Raw genomic sequence first — 22864 nt, forward strand, 5'->3', positions numbered from 1 at the left:
GTTTACAAACCCCACACCACCGCTGTAATTGCAGGAGGATTCAGGCTTGTCTATTTCTTTCTCCCTCTAGCACGAAATGACTGCCTCTCTGATGCCTCTCTTGCCGGACCTGTCAGCAGAGAGATAGGCAAATATATGATTAGAAGTGAGGAGCAGTGAGTTTCCTCCCCTGCCTTTCCCGCCTGCAGATCGCGCCTGAATAATTTTAAAATGGCCGGCGCTTCAATATATGGAGCACATCGTAGTGTTAACAGTAGCAGGGGGAAGCGCCTGAACAAACGTAGCGGGATGCTCCGTCTTACCTCAGAGCCGTTCCGTCCCTCCGATCGGCACCTCTCCTCCGCGGCATCCCCAGCGCTATGTTCCCCATGCGGCAGAACCTGCGCCGCCGCTGCCTGACTTTCCGCGTCTCCGACAGCGTAACCTGACCGGAGACGCTGCACTACACCGCCAGTTGCTACGGGATGGGAACTGTGCTGCGGGACCTATGGCTGGCGATTCTTAACAGAATACACACTGACTAAATACCCTAGACGCTGTGGGGGAAGGGGGAGGAAGTACTCACTGTGCTCCTACTGTGATCAGCGGATCCTTTGTGACAGGATCTTGGTCACTGTTAACCAGCAGAGTAACTTAAACACCGTGGTCTCACCCTTTATTGGGTGGGAGTAGGTTACTGCACTTGTTAAATAAAATCCTAACAGGAGCCTGAGCTCCCTCTTGTGCATCTTCCTCCGTAACACAATTTTTCAAACTGGAGGAAGAGGGGCGTGAAGGGGGAGGAGCCAGCTGAACACTTCAATAAATTTACATATATTGTGCCACCTCCGGTCTCCATTCTTCACACTCCAGCTGTCTGATCTCCAGTGTCCCCTAGTGGATGACAGAAATATTAGAGGGCAGAATGTGCCTGATATAAAAGAGAAGTATCCACAGTCATTTGAAGGGCCTTTGCTCTATGTAGAGTTGACCTACAACTCCACATAATTCTCCTCAATGTCCCACACTCGGGGGGTAATTCCAAGTTGATCGCAGCAGGATTTTTTTTTAGCAGTTGGGCAAAACCATGTGCACTGCAGGGGAGGCAGATATAACATGTGCAGATAGAGTTAGATTTGGGTGGGTTATTTTATTTCTGTGCAGGGTAAATACTGGCTGCTTTATTTTTACACTGCAAATTAGATTGCAGATTGAACACACCACACCCAAATCTAACTCTCTCTGCACATGTTATATCTACCTCCACTGCAGTGCACATGGTTTTGTTCAACTGCTAAAAAAAAAATCCTGCTGCGATCAACTTGGAATTACCCCCTCTGTTCCCTCTAACAACAAGTTCAGCCCCTTCCTCTGTAACGGCTTTAGTACCCCCCTCAAATGGCCCATTTGTGTTAACCAATTCCTCCTAACACCCACTCTACTCCCAGCAAAAACACCCTTTTTAGACCGCGAGGACCGGCCTTCCCCGACATGACAGCGCGCTGAATTGAATAACACTGCAAGTTAATTCCCAGCACTATTCAATCTGCGCAGAATTGAATCGAGCCCTATATCACTTTATTTGCTGTACCCAAATTTTCCCTAAATAAAAGGTTTAAATTCATGAAAAACAATCTAAGAATGTTTTTATTCTGAAAACAGTGACATTTCATCACAAATGCATTACAGACTCAGCAAGAACAGGCCATAGAGACAAAAATGAGTCATATCGTCATTTATTAGGATCATATTTAGTAGAAAACAATGACATCAGAAATTTAAAATATAACATAAGATGATTTCAACATCTTTCAGTAGCCACTATGATCACTTAGTGGCCTACATATAGAATTATATAGCATTCAGGGTCTATTCAGACCTGGACACAGCCACGTGTTCGCACGCAGCGGCCACATCCAGGGGGTCTGTGCACACGCACTGGCCACACCCTTCACCATACGGCCGCATACCGCAATGTGATTGACATCGGTGCTGAAGCATTTTGTAGGCGCGGTCAGGACAAGGCAGGCGTGTCCGAACCGTTTTCGGGGTGGCTGCATGACGTCATACGTAGCCACTCCAATAAAAAAAATAAGAATTTACTTACCGATAATTCTATTTCTCGGAGTCTGTAGTGGATGCTGGGGTTCCTGAAAGGACCATGGGGAATAGCGGCTCCGCAGGAGACAGGGCACAAAAAGTAAAGCTTTAGGATCAGGTGGTGTGCACTGGCTCCTCCCCCTATGACCCTCCTCCAAGCCAGTTAGGTACTGTGCCCGGACGAGCGTACACAATAAGGGAGGAATTTTGAATCCCGGGTAAGACTCATACCAGCCACACCAATCACACCGTACAACTTGTGATCTAAACCCAGTTAACAGTATGATAACAGCGGAGCCTCTGAAAAGATGGCTCACAACAATAATAACCCGATTTTTATAACTATGTACAAGTATTGCAGATAATCCGCACTTGGGATGGGCGCCCAGCATCCACTACGGACTCCGAGAAATAGAATTATCGGTAAGTAAATTCTTATTTTCTCTATCGTCCTAGTGGATGCTGGGGTTCCTGAAAGGACCATGGGGATTATACCAAAGCTCCCAAACGGGCGGGAGAGTGCGGATGACTCTGCAGCACCGAATGAGAGAACTCCAGGTCCTCTTTTGCCAGGATATCAAATTTGTAGAATTTTACAAACGTGTTCTCCCCTGACCACGTAGCTGCTCGGCAGAGTTGTAATGCCGAGACCTCTCGGGCAGCCGCCCAAGATGAGCCCACCTTCCTTGTGGAATGGGCCTTAACCGATTTAGACTGTGGCAGGCCTGCCTCAGAATGTGCAAGTTGAATTGTGTTACAAATCCAACGAGCAATCGCCTGCTTAGAAGCAGGCGCACCCAACTTGTTGGGTGCATACAGTATAAACAGCGAGTCAGATTTTCTGACTCCAGCTGTCCTGGAACATATTTTCAGGGCCCTGACAACTCCTAGCAACTTGGAGTCCTCCAAGTCCCTAGTAGGTGCAAGGCACCACAATAAGCTGGTGCAGGTGAAACACTGACACCACCTTAGGGAGAGAACTGGGGACGAGTCCGCAGCTCTGCCCTGTCCGAATGGACAAACAGATATGGGCTTTTTTGAGAAAAAAACACCAATTTGACACTCGCCTGGTCCAGGCCAGGGCCAAGAGCATGGTCACTTTTTATGTGAGATGCTTCAAATCCACATATTTGACTGGTTTTAAACCAATGTGATTTGAGGAATCCCAGAACTACGTTGAGATCCCACAGTGCCACTGGAGGCACAAAAAAGGGGTTTGTATATGCAATACTCCCTTGACAAACTTCTGGACTTCAGGAACTGAAGCCAATTCTTTCTGGAAGAAAATTTACAGGGCCGAATTTGAACCTTAATGGACCCCAATTTGAGGCCCATAGACACTCCTGTTTGCAGGAAATGCAGGAAACGACCGAGTTGAAATTTCTTTGTGGGGCCTTCCTGGCCTCACACCACGCAACATATTTTCGCCACACGTGGTGATAATGTTGTGCGGTCACCTCCTTTCTGGCTTTGACCAGGGTAGGAATGACCTCTTCCGGAATGCCTTTTTTCCCTTAGGATCCGGCTTTCCATCGCCATGCCGACAAACGCAGCTGCGGTAAGTCTTGGAACAGACATGGTACTTGCTGAAGCAAGTCCCTTCTTAGCGGCAGAGGCCATAAGACCTCTGTAAGCATCTCTTGAAGTTCCGGGTACCAAGTCCTTCTTGGCCAATCCGGAGCCATGAGTATAGTTCTTACTCCTCTACGTCTTATAATTCTCAGCACCTTAGGTATGAGAAGCAGAGGAGGGAACACATACACCGACTGGTACACCCACGGTGTTACCAGAACGTCCACATCTATTGCCTGAGGGTCTCTTGACCTGGCGCAATACCTGTCCCGTTTTTTGTTCAGACGGGACGCCATCATGTCCACCTTTGGTATTTCCCAACGGTTTACAATCATGTGGAAAAAACTTCTCAATGAAGTTTCCACTCTCCCGGGTGGAGGTCGTGCTGAGGAAGTCTGCTTCCCAGTTTCCATTCCCGGGATGAAAAACTGCTGACAGTGTTATCACATGATTTTCCGCCCAGCGAAAAGTCCTTGCAGTTTCTGCCATTGCCCTCCTGCTTCTTGTGTCGCCCTGTCTGTTTACGTGGGCGACTGCCGTGATGTTTTTCCCACTGGATCAATACCGGCTGACCTTGAAGCAGAGGTCTTGCTAAGCTTAGAGCATTATAAATTTACCCTTAGCTCCAGTATATTTATGTGGAGAAAAGTCTCCATACTTGATCACACTCCCTGGAAATTTTTTCCTTGTGTGACTGCTCCCCAGCCTCTCAGGCTGGGCTCCGTGGTTACCAGCATCCAATTCCGAATGCCGAATCTGCTGCCCTCTAGAAGATGAGCACTCTATAACCACCACAGGAGAGACACCCTTGTCCTTGGATATTGGGTTATCCGCTGATGCATCTGAAGATGCGATCCGGACCATTTGTCCAGCAGATCCCACTGAAAAGTTCTTACGTGAAATCTGCCGAATGGAATTGCTTCGTAGGAAGCCACCATTTTTACCAGGACCCTTGTGCAATGATGCACTGTTTTTAGGAGGTTCCTGACTTGCTCGGATAACTCCCTGGCTTTCTCTTCCGGGAGAAACACCTTTTTCTGGACTGTGTCCAGAATCATCCCTAGGCACAGCAGACGTGTCGTCGGGATCAGCTGCGATTTTGGAATATTTAGAATCCACCCGTGCTGATTGTAGCAGTATCCGAGATAGTGCTACTCCGACCTCCAACTGTTCCCTGGACTATGCCCCTATCAGGAGATCGTCCAAGTAAGGGATAATTAAGACGCCTTTTCTTCGAAGAAGAATCATCAATTCGGCCATTACCTTGGTAAAGACCCCAGGGTGCCGTGGACAATCCAAACGGCAGCGTCTGAAACTGATAGTGACAGTTCTGCACCACGAACCTGAGGTACCCTTAGTGAGAAGGGCAAATTTGGGACATAGAGGTAAGCATCCCTGATGTCCCGGGACACTATATAGTCCCCTTATTCCTGGTTCGTTATCACTGCTCTGAGTGACTTCATCTTAATTTGAACCTTTGTAAGTGTTCAAAAAAAAATTTTTAGAATAAGTCTCACCTAGCCTTCTGGCTTCAGTACCACAATATAGTGTGGAATAATACCCCTTTTCTGTAGTAGGAGGGGTAATTTAATTATCACCTGCTGGGAATACAGCTTGTGAATTTTTTCCCATACTACCTCCTTGTCGGAGGGAGACTTGGTAAAGCAGACTTCAGGAGCCTGCGAAGGGGAAACGTCTCGACATTCCCATCTGTACCCCCGGGATACTACTTGTAGGATCCAGGGGTCCTGTACGGTCTCAGCGCCATGCTGAGAACTTGTCAGACGCGGTGGAACGCTTCTGTTCCTGGGAATGGGCTGCCTGCTGCAGTCTTCTTCCCTTTCCTCTATCCCTGGGCAGATATGATTTTATAGGGACGAGAGGACTGAGGCTGAAAAGACGGTGTCTTTTTCTGCAGAGATGTGACTTAGGGTAAAAAACGGTGGATTTTCCAGCAGTTGCCGTGACCACCAGGTCCGATGGACCGACCCCAAACAAGTCCTCTTCCTGTATACGGCCATACTGTGCCGTTTGGAATCTGCATCACCTGACCACTGTCGTGTCCATAACATCTTCTGGCAGTTATGGACATCGCGTTTATTCATGATGCCAGAGTGCAAATATCCCTCTGTGCATCTCGCATATATAGAAATGCTCTATAGTCAATAAAATACTGTCCCTGTCAAGGGTATCAATATTTTTAGTCAGGGAATCCGACCAAGCCACCCTAGCTCTGCACATCCAGGCTGAGGCGATCGCTGGCCGCAGTATAACACCAGTATGTGTGTATATACTTTTTATTATATTTTCCAGCCTTGTCAGCTGGTCCTTGAGGACGGCCCTATCTATAGACGGTACCGCCACTTGTTTTGATAAGCGTGTGAGCGCCTTATCCACCTTAAAGGGTGTTTCCCAACGCGCCCTAACTTCTGGCGGGAAAGGGTATACCGCCCATAATTTTCTATCGGGGGGAACCCACGCATCATCACACACTTTATTTAATTTATCTGATTCAGGAAAAACTATGGTAGTTTTTTCACATCCCACATAATACCCTCTTTTGTGGTACTTGTAGTATCAGAAATACGTAACACCTCCTTCATTGCCTTTAACGTGTGGCCCTAATAAGGAATACGTTTGTTTATTCACCGTCGACACTGGATTCAGTGTCCCTGTCTGTGTCTGTGTCGACCGACTAAAGTAAACGGGCGTTTTAAAACCCTTGACGGTGTTTTTGAGACGTCTGGACCGTACTAATTGTTTGTCGGCCGTCTCATGTCGTCAACCGACCTTGCAGCGTGTTGACATTATCACGTAATTTCCTAAATAAGCCATCCATTCCGGTGTCGACTCCCTAGAGAGTGACATCACCATTACAGGCAATTGCTCCGCCTCCTCACCAACATCGTCCTCCTACCTGTCGACACACACGTACCGACACACAGCACACACACAGGGAATGCTCTGATAGAGGACAGGACCCACTAGCCCTTTGGAGAGACAGAGGGAGAGTTTGCCAGCACACACCAAAAACGCTATAATTATATAGGGACAACCTTATATAAGTGTTTTCCCTTATAGCATCTTAATATATATATAAGCATATCGCCAAATTAGTGCCCCCCCTCTCTGTTTTAACCCTGTTTCTGTAGTGCAGTGCAGGGGAGAGCCTGGGAGCCTTCCCTCCAGCCTTTCTGTGAGGGAAAATGGCGCTGTGTGCTGAGGAGATAGGCCCCGCCCCTTTTTCGGCGGCCTCGTCTCCCGCTCTTAACGGATTCTGGCAGGGGTTAAATATCTCCATATAGCCTCCGGAGGCTATATGTGAGGTATTTTTAGCCAAAATAGGTATTCATTTGCCTCCCAGGGCGCCCCCCTCCCAGCGCCCTGCACCCTCAGTGACTGCCGTGTGAAGTGTGCTGAGAGGAAAATGGCGCACAGCTGCAGTGCTGTGCGCTACCTTTAGAAGACTGAGGAGTCTTCTGCCGCCGATTCTGGACCTCTTCTTACTTCAGCATCTGCAAGGGGGCCGGCGGCAAGGCTCCGGTGACCATCCAGGCTGTACCTGTGATCGTCCCTCTGGAGCTGATGTCCAGTAGCCAAGAAGCCAATCCATCCTGCACGCAGGTGAGTTCACTTCTTCTCCCCTAAGTCCCTCGTTGCAGTGATCCTGTTGCCAGCAGGACTCACTGTAAAATAAAAAACCTAAGCTAAACTTTCCTAAGCAGCTCTTTAGGAGAGCCACCTAGATTGCACCCTTCTCGGCCGGGCACAAAAATCTAACTGGCTTGGAGGAGGGTCATAGGGGGAGGAGCCAGTGCACACCACCTGATCCTAAAGCTTTACTTTTTGTGCCCTGTCTCCTGCGGAGCCGCTATTCCCCATGGTCCTTTCAGGAACCCCAGCATCCACTAGGACGATAGAGAAAATGGCTTTGGACCGCCTGCCAGGCCAACCTTAAATCAATGCGTCCGCAATTAAATTGCAGACACATCGCAGTGTGGCGCCACACATATGCCAGCCGGCCATGCCCTGTGATGCGCAGCCCCCCGCATGTGAGTAGATGGGCGCAGATCTTTCTGCGGGAAGAAAGATCTGTGTCCATCTCTGAATAACCCCTTCAGTACCCACTATGATCAACAAGTGGACTACTTATAGGTTACCTGCAACAAGTCACCTTCAATGTTTTTGGTGACATATCTTTCAATAAAACTCTTGGAAAATATATAAAACCATCTCGCAAGTGTGTATTGGGGCTTAGCCCTGTCCCGTTTTCCTATGGACTCCAGACGCGAGAATCTGGATCCAACACACCATAGCAGCTATAATTTTATTCTACTTATGCACAGAATCACATTGTGTGATGCATTTTGTGCAGCCATCCTTTATTTTAGAACAGCTCCTATAGAGTACAATCCCCTCACCAGCTCACCATACCCCATTTCCAGTTCCTGTATAATCTACAAGTGGTTAAAGCAATGGGCCCCAGCAACACTCCTAGCCGAGCCAGAACTGCAATCAACATACAAAAGACCGTTCATGTCACTGCTACGTGTAATGTTTTATTGTGAGGGGTATAACCAAAACAGATGGCTTGCTTGAGAGCAGATTTGTTCTAGGCTCATACAGATGCACAGGAATAACCACACGTATTGGCTGAGGTAGTGAAAACTCAATATAAAGTGCTGTGCTGTTTTGACCTAAATCAGACAATTAATAGAAGCCCTATCTGTGAACAGAGATAGGAGCCATATTTGCTTACCCCTTTATAATACTTCAGCACCTACTGTGTTCTCATTGGGGGGTATTCAATTGTTTGAAAAGTCAGTTGGGTGTCTGTTTTTTTCCTATCTAATAGACAGGAAAAAACAGGCACCCAACCGACTTTTCATACAATTTAATTCCCCCCATTATGTTCAATTAGCCTTCAAGTTCAAGTATTCTAGTATGATCCCCAGGAAATGACAGGGATAGAACAATCATTGCCGTAGTGTGGCCTCTCCGAGCTGTAACTCCCTAGAAGATGCACTTCTCCTTAAAGGAAGTCAGTGAGTGCATAGTGTGGCTGTAGTCTGAATTCCAGTCTCTCATGAACACGGCCTGTAGCTGTTCCTGCATGGTGCCTGTGGCATTGTCTGCGCAGGTCTGATTCACCACTAGTGCAGCTCCTGCTGTGCGGATAAAGTAGTCTCCAGACCAGTTGGAAGTACCTGGGTGGACAAACAGCTTCTGTCAGCAAACAAATGTAATAACAAGATAATACAGCATGTATAGTCAGGCTCAGTCATACACTACATCTACTCTGGCCATCAAAGCCATTTACTGCACTTAGGGGGATACTCCACTAAACGTGATGGACACAATGTGCTGTTCCAGAACGGCACTTTCCATCTGCCAGCATCACAAGTTTTCACTCACACCCCACAGAGGTGTAGAAAACTTCCCTGCCTGCTTCCCGTACTCTGTACTGGCTCCGCCCCCTTTGCATCATCCAGCAGCCGTTGTAGGAGCGGATGCTGGGGTGGAAAACACTGCAACACAGTATCTTGCCAGCATCGCAGAGGTGCCGATTATCGGAGTGCGTCCCCACTAAGGTATTACTGAACACCTGCAAAACATTGATATATATGCAAGGGATTAAGGGGGTAATTCCAAGTTGATCGCAGCAGGACATTTTTTAGCAGTTGGGCAAAACCATGCGTACTGCAGGGGAGGCAGATATAACATGTGCAGAGAGAGTTAGATTTGGGTGGGTTATTTTGTTTCTGTGCAGGGTAAATACGGACTGCTTTATTTTTACACTGCAATTTAGATTGCAGATTGAACTCACCACACCCAAATCTAACTCTCTCTGCACATGTTATATCTGCCCCCCTGTAGTGCACATGGTTTTGCCCAACTGCTAAAATATTTCCTGCTGCGATCAACTTGGAATTACCCCCTAATAGTAGAACACGACACACAATGTTCAGCTCTTGGAACAATAGTTTAATATGATCAGTGATACAGCCACACTTATACCTATATAAGCCACTCTGTCCGTCACCATATACTTGTTGTGATTGACTCGGGCATAGGGGATATGTTTCTGCTCAGGAGACACAGGTACCACGAAAATTTTCTGTATGATAAAAGGAGAAACAACTGGAGTCAGAAAGGAGAATCCTGGGAGATCAGGGACGCATTGAGCCCTACTCGTGACATCACACAGTAAGCAAATAAGCAAGGAGTTAGGCAGTCCTACCACGTCTATGTTGTAATGCGTCTTGTTACTGTGCAGGGCAGCCAGGGAGTTCAGGAAGGGGAACATATAAGGTTTAGTATTCGCCCAGCAGCTGATCAGCAGTTGGACAGTCACATGTCTCTCATAAATAGCTTTCCTCAGGCGGTTATCAATTTCTGGCCAATACCTAATACACATTACAGTGTAAAATATAAATACATAAAAGTTGATACATAAAAGTAAAACAGGATATGGATTTGCACTGAGAATTTTTTTTACTACAGGTTGAGTATCCCTTATCCAAAATGCTTGGGACCAGAGGTATTTTGGGTATGGGATTTTTCCGTATTTTGGAATAATTGCATACCATAATGAGATATCATGGTGATGGGACCTGAATCTAAGCACAGAATGCATTTATGTTACATATACACCTTATACACACAGCCTGAAGGTCATTTTAGCCAATATTTTTTGTAACTTTGTGCATTGTACAAAGTGTATCTACATTCACACAATTCATTTATGTTTCATATACACTTTATACACACACAGCCTGAAGGTCATTTAATACAATATTTTAATAACTGTGTGTATTAAACAAAGTTTGTGTACATTGAGCCATCAAAAAACAAAGGTTTCACTATCTCACTCAAAAAAGTCCGTATTTCGGAATACTCCGTATTTCGGAATATTTGGATATGGGATACTCAACCTGTATTAACTGTAGCAAGTGCCAAATAATTACAAGACAACTAAAATGGTCTTCTGCAAGTTCTCCAAATGACAGTGCACCTGGTAGTGGAGCCGGCACACAAAGCCCCACCACCACGTGGACACTACCACAAACCACTGTGCAAGAAGGTGTACATGTACAATGTTAAAATAATACAGGTAATAAATAGCAAATAAATATATAGATTTGCAAGTCTTAAGCGGTACATGGCAATTATAGGGAAAATATATCAAACCTTCTAAGGGGAACAAATGGAGACGTCACCCATAGCAACCACCAGATTCTACATGTTTTATAGTACAGGGGTAGGCAACATGTGGCACTCTAGCTGCTGGTATGTGTATTTCCACAGCAGCAGGAGGGCCACTGTTTATCTAACCCTGCTACAGAATGTACTAGATAAATAATAGTTGGAAACGGATAGGTTGCTATGGGTAACTACCAACCTAGTCCACTTTATAAGGTTTGTTGCATCTCCCCCCACAAAGAGAACAGATGGGAATTTGCCTAGTATCAGATTATACAGACGCGCCTGAAGTTACTCTTTTTTCGCTTCAGTGTTCCAGGGGGCACATAGAGCGCTGATCTCCACATTACCTCTTTGGCACAATGAATTCCTCAGTGGGGGTATAATCCATGACGGAGATATAAATAAATTTCTTGGCATCATCTATCACGCTCAGGATGGACTCAATGTCATCTGTTCTCCCCTTAGCGGAGAGCGGTGGTGGGGAGCTCTGACAAAGGTGGGAAGAGGATAAACCCAAATAACGTACAGCAATCAATAAAAGTGTCACATTTCTATGCATGCATAAGATACTGTTTGTAGGGGAGTACATTTATTTACTACAGGTATAATCTATATTGTGTTTGACTACAGGCTTGTATGGGACAGAGCCGTACTACAACCATCTCCATGGCTTGTCCCTTTACTGTGCTGTCTAAATTCTACAATAGCCACGATCACATTAGTCCCAGAATCAATTAAGCCACCAGGATGTCTTTGAACTTTGTGTGAAGAAACTGGAGCACCTAGTGAAAACCTCCAAGCACAGAGGAAATCCCCACAAACAATAATGTGAATAAATAAGCCATCGGGATGGCGATGAACACTGCGTGTGGGGTGGACTGACAGAAACACTTACCGAGAGATAAACGTGAGATGGTGTGTTGTTCAGAGTCACTTCCATGGGAGTTTCCTTGTTGAAGATGGTGGAGAACTTGTCCGGCCATGGAGAGGGAATGGTGGCATTGGGTTCCCCCAGTGCCCAGTAAGCCTCAAACATTTTCCCCAAGTCTTGAGCAAGACAACTGCAGTTATAGATTGTGGATCCCAACTCTTTAACCTGTCAGTGACAGATACAGATATAAGTACACTATATTTACAGAATGGAAGAAGAGACAGACACCCACCAAATGGGTACATCCTACCATTTGGGCCAAACAAATGGATGCTGCAGAGCTTAGTGTGATTGGCAGATCATTGCCATCAATAACAAAATATCTGTACAAGTAGGTCACTAGTTTGAGCAGGCAAAGTGGACCATGCAATACACAATAAGAGATTAGGAGTACGCTAAGGAAAGAAAGTTCCCCAAAGGGAGTAGAAGGGGAGGGCGAGTATATAAAAGGAAAGGAGCATGCACAGTAATAACCGCAGATACTTGTCCGTAACCGGAGTTGTACGCAACTATGTGTCCGCACTGTCCCTTATTCATACACTTGGTTTCCTAGCTGCTATCACTATCAGCCCGCACCTAAAAGAACCCTATCCCTGGTGCAAGAGGTCAGTCTGAATAAAGACAGATTTTTGTGTAAGCACATCTCTGCCGAGCCATAGTCTATGTGTGAATACCCCGTTACCATCCAGCCATGTTGCTTATGACTCCGAGTCGCCCTGAGATGCAAATGCATGGCTTCGGTGCATGCACATCGCGGAAAAATACAAGTTCCATCTGCAACACAGCGTAAGCCCTATTGTAGGCAAGCAGAGGTTCAGTGCCAGAAATACAATACCTGTGTTAATGCTCTCCAGTCCATGTTTGCACTACCAATATACAAGTGCTTGCCATCCACCACCCAAAATTTAGTGTGCAGAACACCGCTAGTTAGCTGCTGCATGTTTACATCCCTAACCTCAGCTCCTGGAATGAGAGGGAGAACATAGAACGTTGGCAGGTCATCGGAGACACAATCAAATTATAAATGAATGATGGTGGAAGCTTAATTAGAGGGAATAAAAATGTTCTCAGGAAAGAAAAGCCTACTGTGCGAGAAACCTGTATCACAGTTACCTAGCACCAATTCACTGCACCTGGTAATCACAGGCTCTCAGAGGATGCTGGGACAAAGTTCTACAACAGCTCTAGAGCCAGGAGGTTGCTGTAGTCTGTATATGGGGTTATGTCAGCATACAGCAACTGTATACAAATCAAATGCACTAATCTCCATACTGTATTTTCATTACTGCATGTAACATAGGGGAAAGCATGTGTTGGCCATTACTTTATGCCATATCCCACTATAGAGGCTAAGGGGTGTATTCAATAACTGTCGGAAGCGGCTGTCTTGTCGGAAAGACGGCAGCTTACGACAGAAATAGGTCGGAAGGGGTTTCGACCATAGGGGTTGTTTTTTTCCAACAAGTCGGGAATTCCTGAACTTAGTTCTAAAGTCACTGACTGGTAATCGCATGGAAGTACTCTTATTTATGGTTATAAGCCAATGCGGGAGGACAATCTCTATACAGATATGTGTCTGAAGTAATGGTAGCTCCCACTGATACAGTACAGCTAAGGTTAGCATTCTTACCGCTGTTTTTGAGGGCAATAAGGTCATCATCCTTCTTGGGAGATGAAGCCAGGTTGACTGCTATTCTCAGGGTGACACCACGCTGCTTTAACTTCAGCATTTCTTTTAGGATTGCTTCGCCCTGTCAGAGAAATCCATTATTTCACAGACTGTTTATTGCTCGATAGTTCACTATTATTATTTTTTTTAGCTGAAAATCCCTCTAAGGATGGTTTGAGTGCACGTCCATTTGGCCAGTGCACCACCTCCTACATAAACACAAAGGGGAGGGGGGGGGGGGGGAATTCAAATGTTTGAAAAATAAGAATTTACTTACCGATAATTCTATTTCTCGTAGTCCGTAGTGGATGCTGGGGACTCCGTCAGGACCATGGGGAATAGCGGCTCCGCAGGAGACAGGGCACAAAAGTAAAAGCTTTAGGATCAGGTGGTGTGCACTGGCTCCTCCCCCTATGACCCTCCTCCAAGCCTCAGTTAGGATACTGTGCCCGGACGAGCGTACACAATAAGGAAGGATTTTGAATCCCGGGTAAGACTCATACCAGCCACACCAATCACACTGTACAACCTGTGATCTGAACCCAGTTAACAGCATGATAACAGCGGAGCCTCTGAAAAGATGGCTCACAACAATAATAACCCGATTTTTGTAACAATAACTATGTACAAGTATTGCAGACAATCCGCACTTGGGATGGGCGCCCAGCATCCACTACGGACTACGAGAAATAGAATTATCGGTAAGTAAATTCTTATTTTCTCTGACGTCCTAAGTGGATGCTGGGGACTCCGTCAGGACCATGGGGATTATACCAAAGCTCCCAAACGGGCGGGAGAGTGCGGATGACTCTGCAGCACCGAGTGAGAGAACTCCAGGTCCTCCTCAGCCAGGGTGTGCCCCTGACCAAGTAGCAGATCGGCAAAGTTGTAAAGCCGAGACCCCTCGGGCAGCCGCCCAAGATGAGCCCACCTTCCTTGTGGAATGGGCATTTACATATTTTGGCTGTGGCAGGCCTGCCACAGAATGTGCAAGCTGAATTGTACTACACATCCAACTAGCAATCGTCTGCTTAGAAGCAAGAGCACCCAGTTTGTTGGGTGCATACAGGATAACAGCAAGTCCGTTTTCCTGACTCCAGCCGTCCTGGAAACCTATATTTTCAGGGCCCTGACAACATCTAGCAACTTGGAGTCCTCCAAGTCCCTAGTAGCCGCAGGTACCACAATAAGCTGGTTCAGGTGAAACGCTGACACCACCTTAGGGAGAAACTGGGGACGAGTCCGCAGCTCTGCCCTGTCCGAATGGACAATCAGATATGGGCTTTTGTGAGACAAAGCCGCCAATTCTGACACTCGCCTGGCCGAGGCCAGGGCCAACATCATGGTCACTTTCCATGTGAGATATTTCAAATCCACAGATTTGAGCGGTTTAAACCAATGTGATTTGAGGAATCCCAGAACTACGTTGAGATCCCACAGTGCCACTGGAGGCACAAAAGGGGGTTGTATATGCAGTACTCCCTTGACAAACTTCTGGACTTCAGGAACTGAAGCCAATTCTTTCTGGAAGAAAATCGACAGGGCCGAAATTTGAACCTTAATGGATCCCAATTTGAGGCCCATAGACACTCCTGTTTGCAGGAAATGCAGGAATCGACCGAGTTGAAATTTCTTCGTGGGGCCTTCCTGGCCTCACACCACGCAACATATTTTCGCCACATGTGGTGATAATGTTGTGCGGTCACCTCCTTCCTGGCTTTGACCAGGGTAGGAATGACCTCTTCCGGAATGCCTTTTTCCCTTAGGATCCGGCGTTCAACCGCCATGCCGTCAAACGCAGCCGCGGTAAGTCTTGGAACAGACATGGTACTTGCTGAAGCAAGTCCCTTCTTAGCGGCAGAGGCCATGAGTCCTCTGTGAGCATCTCTTGAAGTTCCGGGTACCAAGTCCTTCTTGGCCAATCCGGAGCCACGAGTATAGTTCTTACTACTCTACGTCTTATAATTCTCAGTACCTTAGGTATGAGAAGCAGAGGAGGGAACACATACACCGACTGGTACACCCACGGTGTTACCAGAACGTCCACAGCTATTGCCTGAGGGTCTCTTGACCTGGCGCAATACCTGTCCAGTTTTTTGTTCAGGCGGGACGCCATCATGTCCACCTTTGGTTTTTCCCAATGGTTCACAATCATGTGGAAGACTTCCGTGTGAAGTCCCCACTCTCCCGGGTGGAGGTCGTGCCTGCTGAGGAAGTCTGCTTCCCAGTTGTCCACTCCCGGAATGAACACTGCTGACAGTGCGATCACATGATTTTCCGCCCAGAGAAGAATCCTTGCAGCTTCTGCCATTGCCCTCCTGCTTCTTGTGTCGCCCTGTCTGTTTACGTAGGCGACTGCCGTTATGTTGTCCGACTGGATCAGCACCGGTTGACTTTGAAGCAGAGGTCTTCCTAGGCACAGAGCATTGTAAATTGCCCTTAGCTCCAGTATATTTATGTGGAGAGAAGTCTCCAGACTTGACCACACTCCTTGGAAATTTCTTCCCTGTGTGACTGCTCCCCAGCCTCTCAGGCTGGCATCCGTGGTCACCAGGACCCAGTCCTGAATGCCGAATCTGCTGCCCTCTAGTAGATGAGGACTCTGCAGCCACCACAGAAGAGACACCCTTGTCCTTGGAGACAGGATTATCCGCTGATGCATCTGAAGATGCGATCCGGACCATTCGTCCAGCAGATTCCACTGAAAAATTCTTTCGTGAAATCTGCCGAATGGAATCGCTTCGTAAGAAGCCACCATTTTTCCCAGGACTCTTGTGCATTGATGCACTGACACTTGGCCTGGTTCTAGGAGGTTCCTAACTAGCTCGGATAACTCCCAGGCTTTCTCCTCCGGGAGAAACACCTTTTTCTGGACTGTGTCCAGAATCATCCCTAGTAACAGCAGACGTGTCGTCGGAATCAGCTGCGATTTTGGAATATTTAGAATCCACCCGTGCTGTCGTAGAACTACTTGAGATAGTGCTACTCCGACCTCCAACTGTTCTCTGGACCTTGCCCTTATCAGGAGATCGTCCAAGTAAGGGATAATTAAGACGCCTTTTCTTTGAAGAAGAATCATCATTTCGGCCATCACCTTGGTAAGGACCCGGGGTGCCGTGGACAATCCAACCGGCAGCGTCTGAAACTGATAGTGACAGTTCTGTACCACGAACCTGAGGTACCCTTGGTGAGAAGGGCAAATTGGGACATGGAGGTAAGCATCCCTGATGTCCCGGGACACCATATAGTCCCCTTCTTCCTGGTTCGCTATCACTGCTCTGAGTGACTCCATCTTGATTTGAACCTTTGTATGTAAGTGTTCAACTATTTCAGATTTAGAATAGGTCTCACCGAGCCGTCTGGCTTCAGTACCACAATATAGTGTGGAATAATACCCCTTTCCTTGTTGTAGGAGGGGTACTTTGATTATCACCTGCTGGGAATACAGCTTGTGAATTGTTTCCACTACTGCCTCCCTGTCGGAGAGAGACGTTGGTAAAGCAGACTTCAGGAACCTGCGAGGGGGAGACGCCTCGAATTTCCAATCTGTACCCCTGGGATACTACTTGTAGGATCCAGGGGTCCACCTGCGAGTGAGCCTACTGCGTGCTGAAACTCTTGAGACGACCCCCCCCACCGCACCTGAGTCCGCTTGTACGGCCCTAGCGTCATGCTGAGGACTTGGCAGAAGCGGTGGAGGGCTTCTGTTTCTGGGAATGGGCTGCCTGCTGCAGTCTTCTTCCCTTTCCTCTATCCCATGGCAGATATGACTGGCCTTTTGCCCGCTTGCCCTTATGGGGACGAAAGGACTGAGGCTGAAAAGACATTGTCTTTTTCTCCTTTAAACGGCAATACTTCCATGTGCCGTTTGGAATCTGCATCACCTGACCACTGTCGTGTCCATAAACAACTTCTGGCAGATATGGACATCGCACTTACTCTTGATGCCAGAGTGCAAATATCCCTCTGTGCATCTCGCATATATAGAAATGCATCCTTTAAATGCTCTATAGTCAATAAAATACTGTCCCTGTCAAGGGTCTCAATATTTTCAGTCAGGGAATCCGACCAAGCCACCCCAGCGCTGCACATCCAGGCTGAGGCGATCGCTGGTCGCAGTATAACACCAGTATGTGTGTATATACTTTTTAGGATATTTTCCAGCCTCCTATCAGCTGGCTCCTTGAGGGCGGCCCTATCTGGAGACGGTACCGCCACTTGTTTTGATAAGCGTGAGCGCCTTATCCACCCTAAGGGGTGTTTCCCAACGCGCCCTAACTTCTGGCGGGAAAGGGTATACCGCCAATAATTTTCTATCGGGGGAAACCCACGCATCATCACACACTTCATTTAATTTATCTGATTCAGGAAAAACTACAGGTAGTTTTTTCACACTCCACATAATACCCTTTTTTGTGGTACTTGTAGTATCAGAAATATGTAACACCTCCTTCATTGCCCTTAACAAGTAACGTGTGGCCCTAAAGGAAAATACGTTTGTTTCTTCACCGTCGACACTGGAGTCAGTGTCCGTGTCTGTGTCTGTGTCGACCGACTGAGGTAAAAGGACGTTTTAACGCCCCTGACGGTGTTTGAGACGCCTGGACAGGTACTAATTGGTTTGCCGGCCGTCTCATGTCGTCAACCGACCTTGCAGCGTGTTGACATTATCACGTAATTCCTTAAATAAGCCATCCATTCCGGTGTCGACTCCCTAGAGAGTGACATCACCATTACAGGCAATTGCTCCGCCTCCTCACCAACATCGTCCTCATACATGTCGACACACACGTACCGACACACAGCACACACACAGGGAATGCTCTGATAGAGGACAGGACCCCACTAGCCCTTTGGGGAGACAGAGGGAGAGTTTGCCAGCACACACCAAAAACGCTATAATTATACAGGGACAACCTTTATATAAGTGTTTTTCCCTTATAGCATTTTAATATATATAGTCATATCGCCAAATAAGTGCCCCCCCCTCTCTGTTTTAACCCTGTTTCTGTAGTGCAGTGCAGGGGAGAGCCTGGGAGCCTTCCTACCAGCATTTTTGTGAGGGAAAATGGCGCTCTGTGCTGAGGAGAATAGGCCCCGCCCCCTTTTCGGCAGGCTTCTTCTCCCGTTTTTCTGAGACCTGGCAGGGGTTAAATACATCCATATAGCCCCCAGGGGCTATATGTGATGTATTTTTAGCCAGAATAAGGTACTATCATTGCTGCCCAGGGCGCCCCCCCCCCAGCGCCCTGCACCCTCAGTGACCGCTGCTATGAAGTGTGCTGACAACAATGGCGCACAGCTGCAGTGCTGTGCGCTACCTTATGAAGACTGAAAAGTCTTCTGCCGCCGGTTTCTGGACCTCTTCACTTTTCGGCATCTGCAAGGGGGTCGGCGGCGCGGCTCCGGGACGAACCCCAGGGTGAGACCTGTGTTCCGACTCCCTCTGGAGCTAATGGTGTCCAGTAGCCTAAGAAGCCAATCCATCCTGCACGCAGGTGAGTTCACTTCTCTCCCCTAAGTCCCTCGATGCAGTGAGCCTGTTGCCAGCAGGACTCACTGAAAATAAAAAACCTAACAAAACTTTTACTCTAAGCAGCTCTTTAGGAGAGCCACCTAGATTGCACCCTTCTCGGCCGGGCACAAAAATCTAACTGAGGCTTGGAGGAGGGTCATAGGGGGAGGAGCCAGTGCACACCACCTGATCCTAAAGCTTTTACTTTTGTGCCCTGTCTCCTGCGGAGCCGCTATTCCCCATGGTCCTGACGGAGTCCCCAGCATCCACTTAGGACGTCAGAGAAAGTAGGTTGGGTGTCTGTTTTTTCCTGTCTATTAGATAGGAAAAAAAGAAACCCAGCTGACTTTGCAAACAATTGAATTCCACCCAAAGCATTTTGTGTGGCCTCCCCCATGTTGCATATCTTTGCCTTCGCTTTGCAACATATTGTTATGAGAATTACAGAACGTCTGCCTAAAGTTGGCCAGGATCGACAGATGCTGGGTCTACAGCGACTCATCTGTAACAATGCTGGAAAGACGTATAGTATACAGATGCTGGGTCTACAGTGACTCATCTGTAACAATGCTGGAAAGACGTATAGTATACAGATGCTGGGTCTACAGCGACTCATCTATAACAATGCTGGAGAGACAGTAAGTATACAGATGCTGGGTCTACAGTGACTCATCTATAACAATGCTGGAGAGACGTATAGTATACAGATGCTGGGTCTACAGTGACTCATCTGTAACAATGCTGGAGAGACGTATAGTATACAGATGCTGGGTCTACAGCAACTCATCTGTAACAATGCTGGAGAGACGTATAGTATACAGATGCTGGGTCTACAGCAACTCATCTGTAACAATGCTGGAGAGACGTATAGTATACAGATGCTGGGTCTACAGTGACTCATCTGTAACAATGCTGGAGAGACGTATAGTATACAGATGCTGGGTCTACAGCAACTCATCTGTAACAATGCTGGAGAGACGTATAGTATACAGATGCTGGGTCTACAGCGACTCATCTGTAAATGCTGTAGAGACGTATAGTATACAGATGCTGGGTCTACAGCGACTCATCTGTAACAATGCTGGAGAGACAGTAAGTATACAGATGCTGGGTCTACAGCGACTCATCTGTAACAATGCTGGAAAGACGTATAGTATACAGATGCTGGGTCTACAGCAACTCATCTGTAACAATGCTGGAGAGACGTATAGTATACAGATGCTGGGTCTACAGTGACTCATCTGTAACAATGCTGGAGAGACGTATAGTATACAGATGCTGGGTCTACAGAGACTCATCTGTAACAATGCTGGAAAGACGTATAGTATACAGATGCTGGGTCTACAGTGACTCATCTGTAACAATGCTGGAGAGACGTATAGTATACAGATGCTGGGTCTACAGCAACTCATCTGTAACAATGCTGGAGAGACGTATAGTATACAGATGCTGGGTCTACAGCAACTTATCTGTAACAATGCTGGAGAGACGGTATAGTATACAGATGCTGGGTCTACAGCGACTCATCTGTAACAATGCTGGAAAGACGTATAGTATACAGATGCTGGGTCTACAGCAACTCATCTGTAACAATGCTAGAGAGACGTATAGTATACAGATGCTGGGTCTACAGCGACTCATCTATAACAATGCTGGAGAGACGGTATAGTATACAGATGCTGGGTCTACAGCAACTCATCTGTAACAATGCTAGAGAGACGTATAGTATACAGATGCTGGGTCTACAGCAACTCATCTGTAACAATGCTGGAGAGACGTATAGTATACAGATGCTGGGTCTACAGCGACTAATCTATAACAATGCTGGAGAGACGTATAGTATACAGATGCTGGGTCTACAGCAACTCATCTGTAACAATGCTGGAGAGACGTATAGTATACAGATGCTGGGTCTACAGTGACTCATCTGTAATAATGCTGGAGAGACAGTAAGTATACAGATGCTGGGTCTACAGCAACTCATCTGTAACAATGCTGGAGAGACAGTAAGTATACAGATGCTGGGTCTACAGCAACTCATCAATAACAATGCTGGAGAGACGTATAGTATACAGATGCTGGGTCTACAGCAACTCATCTGTAACAATGCTAGAGAGACGTATAGTATACAGATGCTGGGTCTACAGCGACTCATCTATAACAATGCTGGAGAGACGGTATAGTATACAGATGCTGGGTCTACAGCAACTCATCTGTAACAATGCTAGAGAGACGTATAGTATACAGATGCTGGGTCTACAGCAACTCATCTGTAACAATGCTGGAGAGACGTATAGTATACAGATGCTGGGTCTACAGCGACTAATCTATAACAATGCTGGAGAGACGTATAGTATACAGATGCTGGGTCTACAGCAACTCATCTGTAACAATGCTGGAGAGACGTATAGTATACAGATGCTGGGTCTACAGTGACTCATCTGTAATAATGCTGGAGAGACAGTAAGTATACAGATGCTGGGTCTACAGCAACTCATCTGTAACAATGCTGGAGAGACAGTAAGTATACAGATGCTGGCTCTACAGCGACTCATCAATAACAATGCTGGAGAGACGTATAGTATACAGATGCTGGGTCTACAGTGACTCATCTGTAACAATGCTAGAGAGACGTATAGTATACAGATGCTGGGTCTACAGCAACTCATCTGTAACAATGCTGGAGAGACAGTAAGTATACAGATGCTGGGTCTACAGTGACTCATCTGTAATAATGCTGGAGAGACAGTAAGTATACAGATGCTGGGTCTACAGTGACTCATCTGTAACAATGCTGGAGAGACGGTATAGTATACAGGTGTTGGGTCTACAGCAGGGGTGGGGATACTTTGGCCCTCCAGCTGCTGTTGAACTACACATCCCAGCATGCCCTGCAACTGTTTTAGCATGGCCAAATAACAAAACGGTAGCCAGGCATGCTGGTATGTGTAGTTCAACAACAGCTGGAGGGCCACAGGTTCCCCACCCCTGGTCTACAGCGACTCATCTGTAACAATGCTGGAGAGACAGTAAGTATACAGGTGTTGGGTCTACAGCAACACAACTCTAACAATGCCATACCACTATGGAGGTACAGATGTGTCCTGTTACATCTTTGCTTCGTGAGCTACAAGTCGAGTTACACATAACGCTTGAGTGCCGTTTGACTCAGTAGCACCAAGCATCTTTTATTTTGTGAAAATGCATCTTAGATGCAAAGTAATGTAATAGGATGCACAAGCATTAAAATGATATGCAGCATGCCTATATTCTGTGTGTGACTGCGACTGTATTTCCATACAAAATGCTCTGCTACAGTGTTTTCATGGAAAACTCTGTAACGTGGCATTTCGGATGCAGATGGAGCCGCAATTACACACAGAATATAGCTGCATATCATTTTAATCAGCAGAAGCTGCTTGTGTGTCCTATTACTTTGCATCTAAGATACATTTTCGCAGAAAGAAAAATGCAAAAAAAGACGCTCTGCGCTACAGAGTCCCGCCATGGCATGGCACAACATCAAGGGCCGTTTAGCATGAGTGCAGCAAGGATGGAGGAGGACACATCTGTATAGCTACACAGCCCATCACCTCTGTCACATTTTCAGAACAATGTTAAAAAGTATGCTGGCGTCTGCCAAAGGGGATGCCCACTGCTTCCCTGCAATGGCCAGTGACCACTCGCAACTGTACAGCCGGTACATTGCCAGAGCTCACTGTCAGTCAGTTTTAGATATTTCACATTTAGGATTTGTTTTTTGATAATCAGTTTTAATTGTTTTTCAATAAAGTGCAAAAAGTCAACAAATACAATTTCCATCAATACACAAAAAAGTATCAAGTAAAACAAAATAAAACAAAACAATACAGTGCAGTAGCAAAAGATAAAT

The 22864-nt window shown here is 46.7% G+C and overlaps 1 protein-coding gene across 5 annotated transcripts in view; it reads right to left on the bottom strand.

Annotated features, from left to right (window-relative positions):
- Positions 1 to 8190: 8190 nt before the first annotated feature.
- Positions 8191 to 22864, bottom strand: part of PLD3 (phospholipase D family member 3) — a 53989-nt gene continuing 39315 nt past the window's right edge. For all 5 annotated transcript variants that reach the window (XM_063937675.1, XM_063937678.1, XM_063937676.1 and 2 more), the window contains exons 6-12: positions 13419 to 13539; positions 12624 to 12751; positions 11753 to 11953; positions 11205 to 11344; positions 9893 to 10058; positions 9670 to 9769; positions 8191 to 8858 (exon numbers count right to left, since the gene is read on the bottom strand). In XM_063937675.1, the coding sequence (XP_063793745.1) occupies positions 8665 to 8858; positions 9670 to 9769; positions 9893 to 10058; positions 11205 to 11344; positions 11753 to 11953; positions 12624 to 12751; positions 13419 to 13539 (1050 nt within the window). In that variant the 3' untranslated portion in view covers positions 8191 to 8664. The remainder of the gene's footprint in view (positions 8859 to 9669; positions 9770 to 9892; positions 10059 to 11204; positions 11345 to 11752; positions 11954 to 12623; positions 12752 to 13418; positions 13540 to 22864) is intronic.

Source organism: Pseudophryne corroboree, chromosome 8 (genome assembly GCF_028390025.1).
Source record: "Pseudophryne corroboree isolate aPseCor3 chromosome 8, aPseCor3.hap2, whole genome shotgun sequence".
NCBI classification, from domain to species: domain Eukaryota; kingdom Metazoa; phylum Chordata; class Amphibia; order Anura; family Myobatrachidae; genus Pseudophryne; species Pseudophryne corroboree.